Source organism: Microchirus variegatus (assembly GCF_963457635.1).
Source record: "Microchirus variegatus genome assembly, chromosome: 7".
NCBI classification, from domain to species: Eukaryota; Metazoa; Chordata; class Actinopteri; order Pleuronectiformes; family Soleidae; genus Microchirus; species Microchirus variegatus.
The window spans coordinates 10,255,604-10,277,728 of NC_139808.1; the positions used below are offsets into that span (position 1 = coordinate 10,255,604).

Consider the following 22,125-nt stretch of genomic DNA (forward strand, 5'->3'; position numbering starts at 1 on the left):
CCTGGTCTCGTATGCCTGACATTAATGAGAGGGATGTCAGCTGTCTGACAGTCAGCGAGAGGAGAGGCTGCTGCTGCTGCTGCTGCTCTGCCAGCGGTGAACAGTGAGTATGCACAATGTTAAGATTGACATCCATTTAAGAAGAACCCGCTATGCTACATAAAGTGCAAATTTTGTTTCTAGTTATGCAAAGGAAAAAACAGTTGGAATATCACTTTTCATGTTTTTTTGTGTGTGCTTGTTGAGTGATAAAATACTTATTTTCCACTAAATCATGAAGGTTTTAATAAACTTACCACTGAATACACCTGCAAATGCTAACTGTGCTACGTGTGGCAGAAGTGCAGCGCTGGAGTAAAGCGGAGCTCAGTTGGGGGGGAGATACAATGCACATTGTTTGACGTTTATAATTAGCACAGCTGATATTGGGCTTTCAATATTACACCCCTGTATTCAACCATTCACACACTGCTGACAACCATTAAGAGCAGTTTTTTGCCCAAGGACACCGTGGCAAGCAGAGTAGAGCTATTCACTCAAAAGAGTGAACTGTATTTGAAATCACTCACATGGATCACCTGTGTAAACAAGCTCCAAACACTGCCATGCGTATAGAGGAGCTCGACAATTACTATAAACCAAAGGGCTTGGTGGTGAATAGGATGCTGAACATGTGTTCTCATGTTCATTTCTGGCATCAAGAAGACTTTACAATTGACCGAAACTAAATCCACAATTTGATCCCGTTGTGTTGCCAGGAGCTGCCTCCAGGCCTTTATGTAGTCCAGTCATGGCTCAGTCTGTCTCGCAGCTGCAAACAAACGAGCTGGGAAACGCTGCACGATTTGCAAACATCATTTTAATTCATATGTTTGAGGGGGACGGCTCTGTTGTGCACTTCTGCAGTTATTGGAACTAAAGAGTTGAACTTGATGAGTGACATGTTTTGGTTCACTGATGAGGCTTGAAGACAAAAAGACTTTGGTTTTAGTTCCATATTGTGGCGCATGATACTTAATTATGACTGACTGTCTCTGGAAATAACAAATCTGCAGTAACTTATTTCCAGAGGTGGGTAATACAGTATATTTCTACCAAATATTTGTCAAGCATTGGTTTGTTAACTGCCGTTTTAAAGCCTTCTGGTTTAAAGTTTGTCATTTTTTTGATCGGCGGCAGAGAGGTGAGCATGATATCAGCAGTCAGTCCCAATAACAATGTGTCCGTTTTCCTGTAAATTTCCTGTAAAATGTGACATTGCGATGATTTGAAGAAGACCTGAAACTATAAGGTTTGGGACCATACAATATTTTCTGATATTATTAGAGATTTAAAATCATTCTCACATCGACTGACTTCTGTGTAAAAAAAAAAAACCTCATGAAATTCAAAGACGTATGTGATTAAAGGTGCATTATGTAATAAATGTAAAGCAACTGGCCATAAAATCCTCCTAATATGTCACAGAGACTCTGGAATAATATTCATATAACATACTGAACTCACCAACAACAACAGTACAGCCAAAATATTTGCATTAAAAAAAAATATTTAGCAGAGTGACACCTACCGCCGTCTACTAATCATTGCGGTCAGTAGATTCTCAGCTCCCCAGCAACCACGGGTTGCCAGTTACATCAGAAAACGAAACCTAAAAGGTATTTTGAATTTGAATGTAGTAACCGTTTTTGGCCACATTCTTACATATGGCGCCTTTAATTAAAGTTAGCCACAGAGCACTCATCCGCTCATGAAAAGCAATTCTCCTTGTAAACACTCATGACCTTGTGTCAGCTCAACACATGAATCAGTGTCTTAGACGAACAGAAAAAAATGCCACAGGTGCGGTGAAAAGGTCAGATATTATCAGATCGAATGTTGCTATAAACCACTGACGCTTACCAAATGGGCTTTATACCACACAAGTTTCTGTCAGATGAACCTCGGGGCATCTTATATTGATAAAGAGATCAAAAGTGCTGTCAGTTACTTTGTAACTACAATGCCTGGAAGCTGCAAAACAAAACAACAACAACACATCTTCAAACATCTCCAATGGGAAATAGAGCAGAATAATAAGCAAGTAAACAACTACTGCTGCCATCTATTAGTCAGCTTCCTCTGTAATTTCAGGTTCAAACAAAATCTGCATCTACACAGAATGCACTGAACGTTTTGCACATTGTGAACACGGCTTTTTCCACAAAAAAATCTGGTGCAGCATATACCGATTGCCATGTAAACCAACCAGTCAATACTTTTGAGTGGAGGTTAATGTGAAGACATTGGAGAGATTTGTCAGGTTGACTGCAGCCTGTGAGCTCCTCACTGCTGCTCAAAAATATTGAGTTTACTGGAGTTGAAAAATGAGAAATGCTTGACCTTTTGTAACCGAGACTCAGCCAAGAACAACTTCATATTCCTGCTTTGGTGACAAATATTCAGCTTAGTGCATGAAAACTGGAAATGCATCGCCGCATACAAGCTCTTCATCATTGTCACCAAAGGCTGCTCCAATGAGACTTGAAATGGAAACTTTTCACCTGGATGTGAAAGTACAAAGCAGTCTATGAAAACGGAGTCTACATTTCCAATTCATCACCGCCGGAGCAGCTCCACGGGTTTACTTTGACTGGCACCAAAGTGTAAATCCCTGCTTTGAGCTTTGTAAACACTGAACACAAATAATATCTTGATCATATTTTGTCTTTAAGAGCAACACACACACACACACACACACACACACAGACACACACAGATCCAAATACACATGAACCCATAAGCTTTGCAGGTCCACTTAGTACAGAGAGCAACTAATCTAATCAACCAGCAGCTAATGCACAATGAAAGCAAAGTCATTTACTGAAGATGCCGGTCGGCCTGGACAAAAGAGGAAGACGGAGACACACAGAAGGAAAGTTTACAGAGGACAGATCAGCCAGAGCTGGACACGGATATACACTGAGAGGCAGACTCTTCTTTAGCTGCTTGTACATCATCTGTTTGGAGCTGACTTTCTTTCCTTTTATTTCATGAATTTAATCATCCAAAAGTCTTCTCTCTATCATCTCTATCCACACGCTTACCTGCCTCACTTTGCAGCCCCAGTCTCTCCTCCAGAACAAATTGCTGCTCCACTACTACGCCTCGCTCGACGTGTGCGTCTGAATCTGTCTCTCTATCCTCCAACACCTGCTGTCGGAGATCACCCTCTCTCCTTTCAGATGATGCTGAGAGCAGCCCTCCCTCTCTCCTCCCTTTCCATCCTTTCCACCCCGTTATCTCTCTCTCTCTCACACTCGCTCTCTTTCTTTCGCCTACCTCCTGAGATAAACAGATGTATTTTCCTCACTTTTCTTTTATTCTGATGCATTTTTCTTCACTTCATTCTGTCCATCCCCATGTTTCCTCCCTTCGATTGCTTTTCATCTCCAGCCCCCCCCATCAACCGTCTTGCTCTGTCCTTACCCTCTCAAGCGGTGGGTGTTGCTTTGCTTGGCATTTTCTTCAGTGAGTCTCAGCTTGTTTATAACGGAACCCTCTGCACATTCAGTTTGCACAGAGGAGCAGAGGTAGGCATAAAAACGAATTTCAGGGGACAAAAAAAAAGAAGAAAATGTCAACCTCTTTCGAAAGGTGACATCAGATTGATCAGCCCTGTTATTTGTCTCATTCTGACAACTCATTCTAACCACGTGTAAAGGCTATAATTTAGATGAAAAAGCTAAAAGGCTGCAGAGTTTGAGGAAAATATCACTACACATTCAGTGTATAGTCATGACAGTTTGATTAAAAGCATTTACTGCATTTTAATTCTGCCTGTTTATGATGGTCATCTTTGCACAGTGTCTAAAAAGAACATTTTAAATCAGTCTGTGTTCCAAAATAAGTCCACTGTCTTTTGATGAGTACACTATCATCATTAATCATGTTTTTTTGTGTGTGTTTTTCACATTTATTGATTATTAAAATAAATGTATTTACTATGATTCACTTTTGCATTTATTTAACAAGGCTTCCTCACACATAAATACTCCAAGATCGACAGATGTACATTTAACAAATAATTAATCAACTTATTGATATAGTCATTGGGGGGGAAAATATGTAGTTTTCCAAAACTATGCCAATTTGTCGTCCTCCATCTTTTCTATAAAGCATTTGCTTTTTGCATACTGTTACAGGTAACCCAGATCAAGGTTAAACACACACACACACACACACACACACACACACACACACACACACACACACACACACACACACACACACACACACACACACACACACACACACACACACACACACACACACACACAAAGCCCACAGCCAAAACAAAGCATTGACACTCACCTTAAAGGATTCATATTATTCCCTATTTCTCCAAGTTCAATCACTCTGCCAAAACAGCCCTGTTCAGAACGCTTGTTTTTTTTGTGCCTGTCTCTTTAAATGCAAATGAGACACAGGAAACTACGTCAGCTAACAGCAGTTAGCATTTGGAAAAGCCATCATTTGCAGGCTCTAGCCGGCACATTGCCGTCATATATAGGATGTATCCACTGGACACGTAAATCCTCTGAGGCTGGAAGTTTGTGTAGAACTCTGTGCTGCACTGTGGAGCCAAGTTTGCAGACTTCCTCTCTTCCGGATACTATTGCCCTCGCCTGCACGCAAGAATTCCAGGAATGTGTCATTGTGACGTAGCAATGAGTGCGGAAGTCAACATTGCGTGTTTTATCTCCTGTACTTAGACTGAGGAGGACCACAAAAAGTGAGGCATCTGTTTGCCTACTCATAGGGCCTCCAGAGTCCCAAATATAAGTATTACAATTCTTAAAGTTGATTTTGCATAATATTTAAGCTTTAACCTAAACACAATTAAAACGTTAGCCCAAAACTTAACCAGTTAAGTCAAAAATTATACCCAAACACACAGACAAGGAAGCACATCGATGAAAGGTGCACACAAAGCTTTCTTTGCATCAAACCAGCCAGCTGCTCCGTGTAACACTGGGGTCTAAGCTGCACTACCACTCACGTAGGGAAGATGATTCCCCAGGGAGGATAGGAATCACCTGAAAATCCCATCAGATCTACAACACACAGAACATGGGAGTATGATGTGGGCAGGTTAAATACCGTCAACATATTGTGCCTGTTTCAAGCCTGTCTGGATCTAAAGATGAAAGAGTGTCTTCTTTTCTTACACAGAGCAGAACAAAATGGGAGTTAAAACCAGGTCAGGGGGAGGTTGGCAAAGTAAATTATCAACATGTTTTGAGTTAATACATGGGAATTCTGACTTGTCAAGTTAATTAGATGGTGTGAATTTATAAGAGCAGGTGCACGCGGGTCATGCTGAGACTCTTCTCATCGCCATTTTCTCGTTTCATTTGTTCCTTCCGACCTCTCTGTCTCCATCTCTCACTGTGACTGTCTGCTCTGCCCACAGTCTTCTCCTGCAGCAACTGGCTTTATGTGCACACAACATGCAGCAAATGCTCCTCGAAGCAGCACAGGTCACACTTTCATTTCCATGAAGTTTGTCCTTGTGATGCCCATGAATGCATCATGCTGAATTTCTCCAGAAATGTGTTTTATAAGGTATGTTTTTAAGCCTCAGTGATACCTACTGTTAACAGGGTAAAATCTATTTTTACATGGATAATTTAAATAAGACATTATTCACGTTATGCAAAATACTCAATTAATTACTGCATTATAAATCATTATAATCTGATTAAAGACGGATTGTTATCTGAGTTTTTGTCCACTAGCAGCACTGTGGAGCAGTGTTTTTAAAAGTGAGTTACCATTTTGCACCAGTGATCCTGTGACCACTCCTTTATGCTGCATGCAAATAAACATGGACGTCATGTCCGTTCGCGCAAAGCAAGTGGGCGGACATGATGGGATGTGAATCCATCCTGCAAATGTAGGAAAGTGATGGATTTTCCCTTCAAAGGTGATGGATTGAAGAGAAAATGCTTCTTCATTAAACAGCGGGAAACCTCTGACTCTGTCTCTGTCTTAATCAGGTGGGATGACAGGAGAGAAATGGGGGCGAGATGAAAAACTGGGGAATAAGGGGAAAAGGAACCAAAGGGAGTAAAGGGGACAACCAGCAAACTTGGAGTGGAGAGAAGAGGAATGAAGGTTAGTCGGAGCAAGACAGAATACCTGTAGAGGTAGAGGTAGAGAAAGTGGGGGTCAACCATCCAAAAAAATGCACAAAAGTGGTGAAGAAGAGGGTGGAGTTGGTGGAGACGAGTGTCAGGTAGTGAGGTCGGCAACCTCGAAAGGAAGAAGCCAAAAGACGAAGAAGAAAAATCTTTGATATTATTTAATGGATAGAAACAGAGTTGTCGGAGCTAAATGTAATCATTAATGAGCTCATTCTTTTTAAGAACGCTGTTCAGGGAGTAGGGAGTAGGTTAAATGCTTTGCAACGAAAAAAGCATCAATATAATTTATATTCAGTTACCATAGTGTCACCATGGAGTGAATATAAGACCACTCTGCAGAGACTCTAAGTGCTCCTGTGTCTAACTGGGTGATGTGATTCGTGTTACAATCACATCACTCCGCAAACAAGCGGAGACTAAGAAGCTGAGAATTACAGAAGAGTGGATTCGTTTTCTTATTTAAACTTCATTTAACCAGGAAGTCGGAATCCCAGAGAGGCAGGGAAACATTCCTCGAGATTAAAAATCTCTTCTTTTGAGCGCGACGGTGAGCATCGTCTTGCTCGTTTGATACCAGAACATCCCATATTAAGATGAGAGGGTGAAGCAATCACACTTTTTGGTTTTGCCCCAAAAGCACACCTTGCTTTCACAATTAGTGATTTCGACCACGTGCTCCTCATGAAAATGCTGTACTGAATCAAGAGAGAAGTAAACGTAGAAACTATAGTTGCCTCCCGATGTCGCTTCAAGAAAATACAGCTTTCAGGCTCGTCCTAATTGGCTTCACTTGCTGGATTTGCAGACTGTCCATTTTTTTCTTTTTTAAATTTATACAGTCTTTGACTATACTGAGGAGAAGCTAATTCAAGGCTGGAGCCATGACGCAGAAACTAACATAAAATTGGGTACATTTTATGGTCATGCAGGAGCATAAAACCATCATACATGCTTCATAAATTCAGCCGTTTTTATCTGCGGGCTCCATACGTAAGGTTTGTTCATGGTTCTGTGGAAATCTAAACCAATTTGCCTTTATTGACCTGTGTTTATGAGTCATGCATCAAATCTCTATAGGCAATCACAGCACGAAGAATTCAATTTGATTCACCATTGTCCAGACAGAGCAATGGCAGCTACACACAGCATCTATAAATATGCAGACGATGACAGGGACTGTCGTCGTTTAATGATGGATTTGAGTTAGGGCGGGACGATTTTGGATAAGTATCTCATTGCGAGTGTTTTGAATTAAATTGTGATTGCGATATGATTCACGTTGTTAGAGGGGATTATTCTCCACTTCATTTCATTTCCATTAAACGATTACAGTGTGATATTAGTGCAGATCTGTGCGTTTGCAGCAAGAAGAGCCGAGTTTGAGCCACAGTCGGAACAAGGGCATTTCTGCATGGAGTTTGCTGAGTGTGGGTGGGTTTTCTCCCACAGTCTAAAGACATGCAATATGGGGATTAGGTCAATTGGACACCCTAAATTGACCATAGGTGTGCGAGTATGAGTGGATGGTTGTTTCGTCTCTGGCCCTGCAGCGATGGACTGGCCTATGCAGTGCCAGCCCAAGGCATAAGCGAACTAAGCATCTGCTTAGGGCCCCATGACCACCAGGGGCCCCCCTAGAGAATTTAATTTTTTTTTTTTTTTTTTAATTACTTTTACACATTTTACATAGTTTTCACATAGTTATTAACATATACTGTTCTTCTTTGTTATCTTGTGAAAGTATCATCCCTTTATTTCTGATTTAAATGTTTGTTTATTTCATTCAATACTGTCTTTTTATTATTTTGATGTTTAATTTTAATATAATGTGATTGTTTTATTATAGTTTTTTTGTAACTCTTTAAACATTTGTTATTTTTTATAAGAATAAACTGTTTTATGTTACTTCTTATTCGGGCTGACATCGTATTCTCGTCTTAGTGTTGTGCCATTTTGAATACTAAGTAAAAATCAACACAAGACCTATTCTTCTGATTGTTGCTTCCATTTAAGGGTGACTTTGGGATGATGCAAGCAACCGAATCACTGCTTTATTATTATTAGCTTTAATAAAGGGGCCCAAAATCCAACATTTGCTTAGGGCCCCGTGAAGGCTTGGGCCGGCCCTGTCCCTACGTCAGCTGAGATTGACCCACGCGACCCTCATGTGGATGATTAAGCGGAAAAGCTTCATCCTCTTTATGAACAAAAATGTTCATAAACTGTTCACATACTCTGTGCCTTCGGAGAAAACCTATTTGACTGCATCACTTCTCCCATCAACTCTCCTGTGCTTTCTGCATCCAATCCTGGAACCAAGAATAGAGCTTAATTACATGGAACTGACCTCCTGATCATTTTAAATGGCTGCAACGGTAAGCAACATTGCTCCTTAAATGAGTCTGAGCATTTCAATTAATTAGTGAAATATACTGATGATAGATGGGAAGGCCAGTGAAGCGCAGCACGTACACCACACGATTGCAAACGGAGAGCAGACAGACAATTATGTGAAGTCAATTCTACTAACAATAACCATCTGTATCATCCCTGTGCTGCTCTTCCACTGTGCCTCCTGTTCAGCCTTTCGTAGGCAGACCACATTGCATCTGTAATGTTTTACTGTGTGAACTCACTGAGGATCAGTCACACCTGTGTGGGAAGCAGCAGGACGTCTCCTCCCTGCCTGGATTTGATAGTCAGTCCACCAACAAGAAGAAAAGAAAAAAAAAAAAGCCAGAGCCGTTTTTGCCTTTCATCCATCACGAAATTCAGCTTGTTGTGACTTGGTAAAACATTCCTCGAGACACAACCTGGGTGATACAGTTTGAAAATGTGTTCAAATGTATCGGAGAGGATGATTCAAGTGGACACAGAGGACAGAAGAAAGCGTCGGTGAAGCTGCCTGAATCAAATCCAGACTGATGCCACCTCAGTCAGTGAGGATGGAGGAAAGTATGCGATCAGAAAAGGCAGAAATGATACGTGCAGGAGCAACATCAAATCCAACCATGACTCATCCCCAGTCGGAAGATGTTGCTTGGAAATGTGAAATGATCCCCAGCTTCAAATAATGATCATAAAAGTACACATATATGTAGATAGATATAGCGATTCCAGTAATATCCCAATTATCTGAGGACTAGATGAATGGAAACGATCCCCCACCCATGTGTGTCAGTACCGCAGCCTGGTGATAATGGTCAGGTGGTGTCGTTGCAATAAGACATTCAGTTTGATTCAACATCACAGATCAACGTGACATGTTTGAAATGAGTTGACATCCAGGCTGTTTGGGAAAGCAGCGACAGGTGTGCAACATGACATTAGCAAGACACCTCTGATGTTTTTCTTCAGAATGTGCAAATATATATATATCACCTCACCATGACACACAAACACTCACACAACACAACTCAAGTCTTATTCCGTCTGCGGTGGCTATTTTCTCTCTTCCTGTTTGCTTTCTCATCACAACACTTATGCATATATTAGGATGGAGATCGGCCATTAAGAGCCATCTAAAGTGAAGCATATTCCCAGTTAGAGGAGCTCACATTGCAGTTTCTCATCATCCAATACTAAGGACTACTTCAGGAGCTCCTCCTGTCATAAGCTTAAACTTAGAGTGGATGCTGAAAGGCAAAAGACATACAGTACTTCCCTACCTGCATATACCGTAAATAAAATATTACATTAACCCTTAGTTCTCATACACAACTGTTATATGGACATCCTATCGGTGTGTGTTTATAGGTCATATTTTCAGGCTTTACAAAACTACTTATGTGTTGTTGAGTCAAAGTTATGATTAAGTTTATACCGCATATTTTTTTATTCATTTTTTTCAAGTGGGAGTAGCAATAATTGTGCAGAAGCACCAAATAAGCCATTTTTCTTCTATTTTTGTCTATAAAAACGAGCCAAGCAAACTTTGAAATTTGAGGATCTCTCATCCAATGATCCAATCATGTCATCAGATTGCCAACAGGTTGTGCTGAAAACCAGGATATAAGACATTCTATATTCATATAGCCTCTGTATGTACTTTTTAACATAGTAATGGAAGAAACAAAAAGCAGCCTAAATGCTCCGCGTTCTTAAACAAGATGTTTCTTATCAAACATCTTAAAGCTACAGTAGGCGGGATTGGTCTCATCCACAGGTTGTTAAAAATAGACCAAATAAAATCACTCCATGTTTGAAACACTCAGCTGATATTGACTTGTTTTTAAAGTTGCCGTGCAGTGCAGGAAGTTGTTCGTGATTACTGGAAAAGCAGACTTTCCACGAAAGGCCTGTGTAAATGTACAGCTGTTTAATGGAGCAGCCAATAGGAGTGTCATCTCTTGCCAAGTCTGCCATCATGGTCCAGGTTTCTCCAAGGCTGGAAACAGAGCCCTCAAATCCCATCATTTATATTATGCTTCCAGTTTGTTACAGAATCAATATTTAACAATGTCAAACGTACCCCAGCCTATTTGAAGAGTCATTTAAATTAGAATGTGTCTTTCTCACGATTTTCCTCTATAGATAGAGTCAAGTTGTTCGCATCTGAATTCACATCCAGACTAACAATTCTTGCATAAATGCCACGACATTTATTCTGGTCCCTTTACTACAGCACAGCGGCAGCTTAAGACTGAGGAGATAATTACCACCATTATCAGGAGCAATCAAGTTAATGAGTGTTTAATTGGGAACACTGTGCTGTGAACAGTTTAGCACAGTAATAGAAGTATCGTCGCACTTTTCCAGCTTCTTCTACAATGACGCCAGGACACTGAAGTCACATCAGCATTAGTAGACAACTGTTTGTTGTGCCAGAGGGAGATGGTGGAGACAGAGGTGGACCAAAAGGTGTGAGCACAAACACACAGAGGCCATAACATTGACTTGAATTAATTTCCCGGATAATTTTTTCTTTTTTTTTTTAAAGCTCCCATAAAACGGAAGTACCAATTAACGCTGTTTTTTTGGTGTGTATCTGTGCCATTACCTTCTTTATGAAGCCCTGAAGGTTCAAAACAAACAGTTCAGCCACTGCTGAGAACACTGTGTTGTATTGTAATCTCGGGCTCAGTGAGATTTCTGAAAAAAACCTGGTCCGGTTTACGTAAACAGCGGTTCTCCTGAACAGCAGATCCTCCTGGTCCGGGCACTAGTCCGGGCACATCCGGTTGTGTAAATTGAACCGCAGAAGAAGAAGAATGTTTGTTGTGGAGGTGTTTCACGAGCGACAGTGTCTTCTGACTCTGGGTCTGACTCCGGGTCAAAACGTAAAAAGGACTGCGGCGGGGAGTCGTGACGAAGCTATTTTTAAACGTTGTTAAAACAATGTTTTGATAATGAGTAGCAGTACATCCACTGTTCCAGAGGGGGGAGCTGCGCTTCTGAGAGCTGGTGTGCTGATTACGTCACTTCCAGGTATTGGCCAATCACAAGACAGTTCGGAAAGCTTTTGCTGGCTGGCCAATCACAACATAGTCTGTTATCTGGTTTAGGGCGAGATTTCAGTCTGAAACACCGTGGCTGACGAGCTTCAGTGAAGAGAGATTTCTATCGGCTCATTTACAGCAACTAGGAGGTTTTTGACCATAAAAACAAGTTAATGTATGTAAGTAGACCTCCATAACTTACATATATATGTGATAGGACCACTCTATGGGAGCTTTAAATAAGTAAAGTAAACTAACCTCATCCTAATCCATACACCATGTATGGATATCTGTAACACGCACACACACACACGTTTACATGGCTATTCTTCTTTGGACATTGCATTGACTTCCACGCATTTGGACAATCTAAACAAAGTGTTATCCTTCACCTTAACCACAGTTAATGGCAAACGCTAACCCTAACTGGTAGTGTTTATGCCAGCAAAGGTCCTGACACAGGTAACACTGACAGTGACCATGATCCAGGAAGAGCCAATATTTAAAGTTGTAGCAAGGCCTGAACTATGAGGATGAAATAGTTGATTACTGGCTCTCATCAACAATATTAATGTTGTCAGATCACATCTCTCCCACTAGATAAATGCATGCACTTCATATAAGCTGACCCAAGGCAAACTCTCCCACTCTAAAACACCAGCAATGTTGACACTGGCAATAATGCCATTGTGAATCTGATAGAACAGTAAATAGACTGAATTCAGAACTGCCACCAACTGGTTCAGCTTCTTCAGTGGCATCACATCACATCACATCACCTCAATCCTGGAATTTTACTCAACAGGTTTATAGCTCCTCTATATGCGGCAAAGCCAAGACTCAAATCTAAGTATGAAGGGTAGCAGATTCAGTGAGTTATCCAAAATATCTTTTTTAAACCAATTTTTACACACTTTACAAGAGATGCAGAGATTTCCATTTTACTGAAAGTTTAAAAAAAGAGACTGCTGTTATATATTTCCAGACATATGGACAAAAAAAAAAAAACTGAGACATCCATTCACCCACACATTGTCTACCACTTTATCGCGGGGGCTGTTGGTGCCAATCCCAGCTGGCATAGTCTGAAACGGCGGGAACCACCCTGCACAGGTCGAAAAATGAGACATGCCCTAATTAAATCATCAAGCTTTTACAAAGTGATCAAACCATATATGGTTTAGGAACAAAAACTTACACCTCTTTTCCGAAATCACTCCAAAAATGTAATTATGAATTCCGTGTTATCTCTCTATTAAATTTCTGGAAGGTCTGTCTGAGCGTTAGCCAACAGTTTGCTTGACAGTCTTTCAACTTGGCAGGTGACTTCCACAGCGTGGGTTACCGTGGCAACCGTGGTAGCAAATGACACAAAGAAATGCAAGAGATGTCACTGTCTCTCTCTCTCTCTCTCTCTCTCTCTCTCTCTCTCTCTCTCTCTCTCTCTCTCTCTCTCTGTGTTTGCCTGTTAATCACATATCTGTTAAACGACTCGCTTTGACAGGCTTCACACTTGTGACCTGTGACCTCTTAAGGTCACCAGCGCTTGTGGCGCCAAATTTGACATTGTTTGGATAAAGAAATGGAAAAGAAACAGCACGGTTTTACTCGTGCTGTGGATGGGCTTTTTAATTTCAGTGCAGTGATGGAATACACAATTGGGATAATGGCTCGGTGATTATAATCAGAGCGCTATACTGTGGGTTATTATCGACTCCTAAACCTAATGCTGCTGAGGCACCATTATCATACCATGCAGACCTGTTTGTAACACAGTGAAACCCCATCCCTACTAATGACACTCAGTGAGTAAGCAAGGGTGTCCTCTCCTGTGAGGAGCCTGAGTGTCCCCCGCACATTCAGTTTCATCTTTCCAGTACAGCCACTCATTGTCCTTCCACACTCATTATGGCTCAGTCCTTTATGAGCCTGTGGCTCGTTTGATGTATGATAATGAAGTGTCACTCCTTCTTTTTCTCAGCTGCTGCTGGAATGCTGGCTAAGATCCTTGAAACAAAACAACAACAAATCTCAAAACAATAGAAAGCTGTTGTTGCTGCTCATGACACAAAGAAACCCAAAATGTAATATAATATGTAATTCTCCTCTTTCCTGCTCTTTTTCTCTCTCGTTCAGAGTGTTTATGCCCCTTTGCAATACATGCAAAGGGAATACACACATACGCATTATAAATAATTACAGCATCATTTTGAATCTCAGTAAGAACATGACTCACCATAAGGTTCTTGTTGTGGAGACGCTCTTGTCAGTGCTACAAAGAGAAACAAATTGACAGCAGATTAATGTTGATTCTGATCAAGTGAGTAATTGGAATCTGATTTTAAATACACAAAAAACAAAACAAAGTCTGTGAATTGCCTTCATGCTGAAGCATAGAGGCAACAATTATTCCAACAAACACTAGAATAAACATATTCAATTCACATTTATTGCAAAAAAAATGCCCCCTTGCACCAAGAGAGTAATTACCACCCAAGCTGAGCGGACAAAACATGACACCTGGCACCTACTCCATGAGTCCACTCATTAACGACTTAGTTCCAGGAGCAGCTTCATGGACACCACAGACGTACAGCCCAGCCAATGCCAGGGACAGTGAGTGGAACAGCCTTGGCAGCCAGAGATCCCAGTGGCTGGACAGAGGGATCACCCCAAATTAATGCCTCGCCTGCGGCCACGACCAACCCTGGACTGTCTGGTAAACCCTGAATTTCCTGCGAGTCGGCGAGCGATGCTGCGAGGCATCCCTGAAGCAGTGATTCAAAATTAAATCTGACTCACGTGTGTGTGTGTGTGTGTGTGTGTGTGTGTGTGTGTGTGTGTGTGTGTGTGTGTGTGTGTGTGTGTGTGTGTGTGTGTGTGTGTGTGTGTGTGTGTGTGTGTGTGTGTGTGTGCGCGGTGAACCGCAAACCATGGAACATCTCATGAGATGCAGTTCTGCTCCACAATGCACCGCAGAGGACCTGGTCACCTGTGTCTACTACTGCAAGGACATGTTATAGATGACAGCTGAACATGAGGAAGATGAACGAGACTAACTCTATGTGTCAATGAGCAGGGATCATAAAGTAGGACTAAATGAAACAGTGAGCTCCAGCATGTAATGTGGAGTGATTTTAATGGTTCCTTATACAGACAAATAGGGAAGTACGGGTTATATTATCGAACGCATACACCCTGATGTGCCCTCATGAAGCCAGATGATCCGGATCACCTGCCTCAACTGCTCCCTCTTACTCCACATCATTTGTTTCTCTACCTAGCTACTTGTTAAGCTCAGCCAAAGCAAACAGAATTTCTAGCACCAGAGTCTAGAAACCTGTGCTAACAAAAATATACATTTACCAGGAAACGATTGCACAAGTTGCGTCTGTCACTTCAGACGTATGTATGAATTCAAACTAGTTTTAAAGCTAAGAGGCGCGTCACACCATCTGAAGTCATTTCCGTGTGGTCCAGCAGAGGGTGCAGTGAGGGCAACTCGGCATTGGATCCACTTTGAATCGATCAGAAAAATAAGACACTACAATGACGTGGTCCTGAGTACTTAATCTACAGTTTTGCAGTGAAGACTGAGGACGCAAACAAACTAAAGCATCCTCCTGAGCAAACTGCGATGACACTGAAGCTTAAAGGCCACATGTTTAAGTATTTTGGGTTCTATAGCATGTAAACCAATCTATAGACTCAACTGTTAAAGAGGAACTAAACCCCTGGTCTGAGGCTAACTCCACCCAATGCCTGACTTTGAAAATCTACAAAAAGTGGGCAGGGAGTTGTCGGAGAGCAACGAGGGCTGAGAGAGCACCGCAGGGGCTGTGATGATCAAGTGACCCCAAGCGCTGGAAGAGGACAGTGGGTCACGTAGCACCGGGACAGTGGCGAAAGCCCGGTAAGAGCCAGCTAATATGAAAATTCAAATGCAATGGGAGGTGTTTAGCCTGAGAATGCAATACATACACCCATTTTTAACACAACATGTGTAATTCAAATGCTTTACACAAAACTAATGTAGCCAAAAACGGTTACTACATTCAAATTCAAAATACCGAGGTCTTTTAGGTTTCGTTTTCTGACGTAACTGGCAACCCGTGGTTGCTCAGCAGCTGAGACTCTGAATACATGACTGAATACGTGCATAATAAATAATGTCATCACCTTTGTGTGTGGCAGGGAAATATCTGACTATCTTCAAGGATGTCATGAAATATTAATTCAAATTTGATTTAAGTGGAAAAACAAGTTGCCCCGAACAACTTGGAAAATTCCCTGCAAATTCAAGTACTTGATAATATGGTTTGCAAATGTGTCATTTATATTTAGTCTACTGCCTTTTTGGGGTAGCCAACACATTTTCAGAATCTGCCTCTGAGTTTTAATTAAGTCAGTCCAAGCATCTACTGTACAGTAATAGGACGGATGCTGGAAAGTGGAGTACAGTGTATGTGTGGAGTTTCACAGATGTGACACTCTCTTCTATATCTGGGAAGCATTTCCTGGCAGATTGGTTTGCTGTAAAAAGCACCCTCCACTTTTGTTTTAGATGCAAGGACCAAGGGAATCTTTATCTTGAAGTATAATTATGGAATGATGCAGGCGAGTGGTGACAAGTGGCTGTTTTCCTCAGAGTGGCAGGAGTTCGGTGGAGCGCTCGCTCTGTTTGCCTTGCATACAAATGAGAGAGGGCAGATTTTTTCCCACCTGGATTAATCTTTCAAGCAGCTGCTAAGTGCAGAGTCTGTTTGTGGACAATCAATCCACTGATAATCACAGCTTATCTCTTCTCCCTCAGGGTTAAGCCAATCACATAAATACTGCGGCCATGTAGTGCTGACATACACTCACTCCATCCCTCAGTAAAAGTAGTCCAACAATAGAAAAAAAAGAGGAAAATGGAGCCATTCCTCTGCTTTAAGTGTCTTTAAAAATAATCTGTGTCAGGGAGAGTAGGATTAAACATGTCCGATAGCATCTTAATGTGCCACAAAACCAATATACTTACTTATCACTGGTTATTTATTCAGCATACATAACAAAAAACAATATGACAAATGCAGAATGTCCAAACAAAAACAGTATTTACTGTTAGGATTTACTCAAGGGGAGTAGAAGGCATTCGCAAGCTTCACTTTGATTTCTTATCACCTCCATAAAACGTCCGTAGAATGGCATTTTATTCAGGTTTAACATAATTGATTAATGCTATACGTAGAGGGCAGTCTGAAGCTGCAACCTTGTCCCAGGATTAATCTTCTCTTCACAAAAAACCCCGAACAACAACAACAACAACAAACTCAGACCCAGGCACAAATCTCTACTGCACTGCTTCTGGTAGATTAAATATTGGAATAAGAAGTAAGGGTCTTATGATGAAAATGTGAAAAAAGTAGAATGTTTTTATAAAGTTGGTTGAAGAAGAGCTAATTAGGTATCTTATATAAACTTGTCATTGGTTGGTATGGAGTGCTACTGTTCTCATTAAGAATTAAGGACCGTAAACATTGTTTATCACTGTGTGGTCACCGAACTACGACGGCTTATTAGGGACAAGTATGAAGAAATAAATAAATACGGACCTGGGGGAGTGGTGGTAATATTTCGAGAAAAAAGTTGCAGATTTATGAGAATAAAAGAGGCAAATCTACGAGAAATTAAAGTCACAGATTAATGAGATTAAAAGTGGCAAATCTACGAGAAAATAAAGTGACAGATTTATGAGATTAAGCAAGCTGATTAGTTTGATGTTCGTTAAATTCAATATAACCCTCCAACTTGTTCCATACTGTTGCACCTCCTCACTCACGTGTCCGTGTGTCATTCCCTGTTTACCGGGCAGCGTCTGTCTTGTGCTGAGGTTGCTTGACAAAAATAAAAACACAATTTTTCCGACTTATTTTCTCATATATCTGCGACTTTATTTTCTCGTAGATTTGCCACTTTTAATCTTAAAAATCTGCGACTTTTTTTTTCAAGAAATAATACTTCCCTCCCCCAGGTCTGTATTTTTAAAAAAATTGTTATACTTGGCCCTAATACACCGTCGTACCGAACACTTTGCACTAACTTTGCACTCAAAGTTATAGGTCAGTGCAAAGTTGTGTGACTGATGCCCTTTTTTCACACCACACAAGAGAAGTAAAATATTCTAACTCTTGCGTAACAAACAATAACCAGTCAGTGCACAGATTCTATGATTCAGAGTTTTCAGTAAATCATGCAACTCGTCATGCGTTTGCCTGTTAATGACTGTGGTGAAAATAGTGAATACAGTTGTATAAGAGCTTGGTTGTGTTGCTTCATGAAAGTCCTGGCCCCCCCTCGCCTTTTGTCATTAGGTACAACTCACCCTTTATATGTGGCTATTTGAAATGGAAACAGTGACATTATAGCTCTGCTCTGTGACCGTGTTTGTTGTGTTGAGAATGGAAATATTCGCTGTGACAGTCAGCGATGCGGTGGGTGATAGTCGCCCTGCTGACAAGGCAACGCACTGTTTTTGGTGTTAACAGTAAGGAGTGGAAAACAGACCATCACATAAACAACTGCACCTCCATGCACCGCGGAGGAACACGACACTCAGCGAGGGGAAGGGAAGGGAGGGCACGGAGACGCAGAACGGAGCAAAAATAAGAGTTTTTATTATGACAATTCTAGGGCGCTCCAAAAAAAAAAAGAGTTTATAAATAAAAATCATGCCACTCACAAGAACCTATAGTAGTGTGACTTTTAAATTCAGCAGTTTCATCCACAAATTAGTCCAAATAAAGCTGTTACTATATATATACTGTATATATATGTATATTTTGTTTGTTTTTTTAAACAAAGAGCAGTAAAGTCTCAAGTGAGATGACAATTTGTTCTCCTTACAAAACATATAAGGATATATTAGTTAATTGTCCTTTTTAGGAAGAACTTAAACTCTAAACATAGTTCCACTACAAGCAAATTATTATTATTCAGATTTGATTCGATTGATTTCAGAGACATGTTTCTGATATTTCTTTTACTCCCTCTCTCACATCCCCTCCTTCAGTGTGACTGTGAAGTTGTTAATGTCATTCACTTTCTATTCATTTATTTTTATTTAACCAGGTGAGTCAATTTGACGAGCCGGCCCACGAGGCAGACACAAGAAAGTAACGACATTAAAGAAAAAAACATAACAATTTTACACTACATTATCATACCCAAAGGAAATAATGTGCGCAATAAATACAGAGACGTATGTTGAAAGTGAACGGCTGCAAGCGAGTGCAACGTTCTCGGAGACTATTGTTTGTGATGAATGTTCGAAAGCGTGGGAGCGGAATTACGAAATCACTTCACAGTAGTTTTTTTCGACTTTACAGACATAAAACGGAGAGAAGCGAGCAGCCATCAAAGAAAGAAAACCAGCACATGTGAATATACGCGTAACACAGGCAGTTGTGTTGTGAGTCTTATGTGACAGCTGAGTCTTATTATCTCCTAAACTCAGTGTTTTCCATTCAGATTTTACCAAATTATGTTTATATATATATATATATGCTTCAGCATACCCCAAATGATCAGCTCATCAGGAAACACTATAGAAGCATTTTTTTTTTTTTTTTTTTTTAAAGCGGAACTAGACCGGAAGTTCCTATTATCGCTGTTTTTTTGGTGTGTATCTGCGTCATTACCTTGTTTATGAAGCCCTGACGGTTCGAAACAAACAGTTCAGCCATTGCTGAGAACGTTGTGTTTTATTGTAATCTCGGGGCTCAACGAGATCACTGAAAATCCCGTAATAGTTACGTAAGCAGCGGTTGTCCTGAACAACCGATCGTCCTGCTCCGGGCACTAGTCCGGGCACATCCGGTTACGTACATTGAACCGCAGAAGAAGAATAACGTCCGTTGTGGAGGTGTTTCACGAGCGACAGTGTCTTCTGACTCTGGGTCTGACTCCGGTTTAAAGTCATAAAAGGGACTGTGGCGGAGAGTCGTGACGAAGCTATTTTTAAACACTGTTAAAACAATGTTTTGATAATGAGGAGCAGTGCATCCGCCGTTCCAGAGGGGGGCGCTGCGCTTCTGAGAACGGATGTGCTGGATAGTACTGGCCAATCACAAGACTCTGTCTTCTGGGGGTGAAAGTTCACTCTGAAATCTCGCAGCAGAAAAACACTGTCAGAAAAGAGGATTTCTATCGGCTAGTTCACAGCAACTAGGAGGTTTTTGACCATAAAAACAAGTTAATATATGTAAGTAGACCTCCATAACTAACATTTATGTGCAACAGGACCACTCTATGTGACCTTTAAGGCTACATTGTATGAGGGAAATTATGCCGCTGTAACATCAATAACAAAAACACACTCAGGGAAAAATCCTGAAGGAAAAGTAGGTCAGTTATCTCGTGGTGTTAAGTGTGATGAAGTGAGCTTCATTTAGTTCCTTTGACAATCCTTTTCCTTTTCCCCGCTGTTACACAGTCAGCATTGATATCCTAAGAGAAGCCTGTTTTACAACAGTGCCTCAGAGCACAGCACAACAAATATTAATGACAACTGCAAACAAGCTGCATATGTGATGAGATTAAAGTGAAATGTGAAAATGCTCATTCATGCTTGAGGAATAAAATGTGCTAGTTCATCACAAGCAGCTGTGAGTGTGTGTGTTTTCTAAGAATCCTGGAGCAAGGAGACGAGAGAAATTTAAGAGTAAAGCGAGTTTAACAGACTAGATCATAAATGGATGGATAAATAAGTAGATAAGGGCAAAACAAAGTTAAAGACAAGTTAAAGTTACAGTATGTTGCTGTTAACATGTGAACCAGGACATGATGGAAAGGAGGGATGTTCTAACAAACTTATCTAAAAATCCACATATTATCTAAATTTCTTATTGTTTAAGAGCTGGAGCATGTGAACTTTAAAAAAAAAAAAAAAGAAAAAAAAAAAAATGATTTTTTTTTCTGGCTTACCATAAAAGGACCAGAAAATGAATGCTTTTTCCGATTTTTGGAAAGTGCGTTAAAACACAGTTTAAAATGAAAGAAAAACAAAAAAGTTTAATTGACAAAAAACACTGTCGTTGAACATTGTTAAATTTTTTAATCGTGAACAGTATAAAACATATTTAAAATAAGTTGTTTTTGTCTCCATGTCCAAAAACTATAGTAAATATGATTTCATTTTTTTTACGTAATTATGGTCATACAAAGTGTGCTTGTGCGATTGACTCGATGTTAAAGGGTTAAATATGCACCAAATTCACCGGGACACACTAACCTGACCCCCCGCCACAGAAATGTCACACTGAGCCTCACGAGGGTTTTCTCAGCAGACTTGGCAGCGGAATATGACAGTTAATGGAATTCAACCTGCTAATGAATTCTTATGCATCGCGGAGCTGAGTGACTCACGACTCAAAGTCAAAGTCAAGGGAATTTCCATATCTCACACATTCACTGTGTAAACAAACTGCAAACGTCTTTGCAGCCGTCCACGGCCAATCAAAGCACGTTCACGTTCAACCACAAACACACAGAGAGAGAGTCACTGACGGAATATTGGGTTTTCAGTATTTTGTCCAACATGAGGATGAACTGAGGATTGAACCCACTGACATTTCTTAATTTTCTCCTTTCAATAATGCAGATGAGATATTTAAGATTTTCAGTACTAGGGCTGCAACTATTTTTAGATTCTATTAACCTGTGGATTAATCCAATTGTCGAATTGAAAAATGTCGATCTGCCTTAGCCCAACCAGGACATGATGATCTTCTCAAACGTCTTGTTTTGTCCGCAAAGCAAACTGGAGCAAATAAACTAATAGAACCAATTCATCGATTATCAAAATAATTGACGATTCACTTAGTAATTGATTAACAACTAATCAAATAATCCTTGCATATCTATTCAGTTATAGAATAGTTGTTGCTGAGGGAGTAAAATACAGCACATGGCTGCGAAACTAAGCCTTTAATTGAATCACTAATCTCACAATAACTCAATATTCCCAGCATTCAAATGTATTTCTTCCTGAAAATGGCACGGCATTTCTTAATGGCTTTGTTTTATCCACGGGGAATAAAAGCAGCACAATCTCTGATGACATTTTCAGATTCACTTACTAATCACTAATGGACTAGAAAAGAAGCTACCTGCATATTGTTTTTAGTAGATTGTTTTAAAATCAATTATTTAAAAAGCAAAGACACAATTTAATGGACTGCCCCATTTATGCCATGTTACTTTATCATTGTTACTTATTGAGATTATTTACGTCTACAGATGTGAACATAAACAATTTTGCAAAAATTCCCTGGTTTTATTAGACAACTTATAATCATCACGTCATGTTTTGACATTTCTTCACATGTCTTTTTTCCACGGTCAGCAACGTGTGATTAGGTTTGGGGACAACAAGCAGCTGGTTAGGGGAGTGTTTGTAACACAAAGTTAGTGTGCACTCATAATCATGAATAAATCTATCATCTTACCCTCCATAA

The 22,125-nt window shown here is 40.4% G+C and overlaps 1 protein-coding gene across 2 annotated transcripts in view; it reads right to left on the reverse strand.

The window, feature by feature from the left end:
* The window catches only part of rap1gapb (RAP1 GTPase activating protein b), a 95,469-nt gene that overhangs the window by 41,778 nt on the left and 31,566 nt on the right, over positions 1 to 22,125 (reverse strand). For both annotated transcript variants that reach the window (XM_083893086.1, XM_083893085.1), the window contains exon 3: positions 13,863 to 13,898. In XM_083893086.1, coding sequence (XP_083749212.1) covers positions 13,863 to 13,898 — 36 coding nt within the window. The remainder of the gene's footprint in view (positions 1 to 13,862; positions 13,899 to 22,125) is intronic.